General features: G+C 39.0%; 1 protein-coding gene across 1 annotated transcript; it reads right to left on the bottom strand.

Moving 5' to 3' along the window:
* Positions 1-518: 518 nt before the first annotated feature.
* Positions 519-1,457, bottom strand: LOC118664285 (olfactory receptor 4S2-like). The gene has a single exon (XM_036324258.1). It carries the CDS (start codon positions 1,455-1,457, stop codon positions 519-521), a length of 939 nt encoding a protein of 312 aa, XP_036180151.1.
* Between the last annotated feature and the right edge of the window lie 802 nt (positions 1,458-2,259).

Genomic DNA, 2,259 nt, shown 5'->3' with positions numbered 1-2,259 from the left:
CATTAAATGATAGCTTAAGAGAGCTTGATTTGAATTGAAGGGACTAAATGAAATACCAAGTAGGAGTGTTTACTCTCCCACTCTAGAAGTATGAGAGGATAAACCTTGCCAATATGGAAAGATTTAAGGTTAAACCCACCTAAATGTCCTCACCACCACCACCACCCTCGTGTCTGTGTCCATTGGTTAGGCTTATATGCATGTATACAAGTCCTTTGGTTGATCTCTCCCCCTTACCCCCACCCTCCCCTACCTTCCCTCTGAGGTGTGACGGATTTGTTTTTGTTCATCAGTTTCTTAGGGCATGAGTGGGGGGGAGGGCAATGGGGGGATAAGGACACATATGTAATGCCTTAATCAATAAAGGAAAAATAAACCCACCTAAATGCAGAGAAATGAAGTATTTCCTGTTAAATTAAAAGTATGAGATAATTGAATTTCAGAGACAATTCCTTAAAATTAATGTTAGGCATGATTGAATGTATCAGCTAGTTCTCTGATTTTGCAGTTCTGACAATCTACCCATGCTGCTTTTCTCTCAAGGAGAACTTGCGACTCCATAGCCGTTTCATGGCATTCTTTACATCCTCATTCCTCAGAGTATAGATGAGTGGGTTTAGCATTGGGGTGATGGTTGTGTAAAACACAGAGACAGCCTTGTCCAGTGGGAAAGTAGTAGATGGACGAAGATAGATAAAGATACAAGGGACAAAGAAGAAAGTTACCACAGTAAAATGAGACCCACAGGTAGAGAGAGCCTTGCGCCGGCTTTCTGCAGACCGCTTCCGAAGACTCAATAGAATGACTGTGTAGGAGGCTAGAAGAATGAGGAAACACCCCAGGGAAATGGCACCACTGTTGGCAATCACCAACATATTTACCAGGGTTGTGTCCGCACAGGCAAGTTTTAGAACTGGGTGGACATCACAAAAGTAGTGGTCAATGACGTGAGCATTGCAGAAGGGCAGCTGAAAGGTCAGGAGGGTCTGAATAAAGGAATGACCCAGGGCTCCCAACCAGGACAGTGATGCCAGCACAATACAAGCATTGGCACTCATAATAGTAGTATAATGGAGAGGTTGGCAAATGGCAGCATAACGGTCAAAAGCCATGACAGTCAAAACGAAAATCTCAGCACAACCAAAAAAGTGGAAGGTAAACATCTGAGTTACACAGCCCCAGTAGGAAATAGTCTTTTTGTCAGAAACAAAGTCTGCAATCATCTTGGGTGCCGTGGCTGAGGAATAGGCAATATCCACAAAAGACAGGTTACTGAGGAAGAAATACATAGGTGTGTGGAGCCAGGAAACAGAGAAGACTGTAAGCAAAATGAGTAGATTTCCCACCGTGGTCACGATGTAGAAGAGGAGGAATAGGGCAAAGAGCATCAGCTGCATTCCAGGATCTTGGGAAAGTCCTAGGAATATAAACTCAGTGACATTGTTGGCCACGTCCATGGGGACCCACGTAAGACTGGTAGAGTGGCTCTGGCTCTCTGCAAAAGTAAATAAGTGTTTATGAACCTTGTAAGTCTGGTAAAGCTGAAACAAACAAGTCTTGTAAAAATATTTAGGTGATGCTAAATATAGTAGAAAAAGTTATTCACAGTTCTTAAATGTCTTAATGGACATTTTTCTCATTAATTTTCTGACCACATTATTGACTTACATTTAATTTTCTGTTACATTTAGACTGACAGTTTCTTTCTCCCAAACAAGAATTTAGAGAATATGAATTTTTTTCTATTGAATTTCATGGCTTTTTCCTAATCATCTCTCTCTTTTCCTCCTTCCCTCCCTCTTTCTCGTATCAGAAATTCTCTTTGGGATGAAAAACTTAAATTAATTATTAAATGGACAAATTAATTTTTGAAGCTGGAGATAAAAGAAGTTGGAATCTGAGATATGATTTCTAAAATTCCTAGCTAAATCTTTTTAATATAATATATACAGATTGACTTTAAAATAATAACATTTTACTTAATCAAGTGAGAAATACTCCATTTCCAGTTTCTAAATTAGGTTGGAATTTTCAATACAATTAGAAATTAAGTCATTTTTAGGGACTGAAAATAGCATATGCAATGGCCTCCTGCTTATCAACATCCTATGCTTATTAATCAACATTGGAGCAGTTTGAGACCTAAGACTTGAACTACGTGCAAAAATTCAATATTATTTGCCAGTAAGGAATACATAAGGAGTGGTCAAACTATACAGAGAAATACTTTTTCCTATGTTGCTATAAAGAGTTGAAAAG

Source organism: Myotis myotis, unplaced genomic scaffold, assembly GCF_014108235.1.
Source record: "Myotis myotis isolate mMyoMyo1 unplaced genomic scaffold, mMyoMyo1.p scaffold_m19_p_1, whole genome shotgun sequence".
Taxonomy (NCBI): Eukaryota; Metazoa; Chordata; class Mammalia; order Chiroptera; family Vespertilionidae; genus Myotis; species Myotis myotis.
The sequence above is the reverse complement of the archived record's forward strand: the minus strand, read 5'-3'. Positions and strand labels throughout refer to the sequence as shown.

What these genes read in the sequence shown, in the direction of transcription:
- LOC118664285 (XM_036324258.1), bottom strand. Translation starts at nt 1,457, where the DNA reads ATGGACGTGGCCAACAATGTCACTGAGTTTATATTCCTAGGACTTTCC.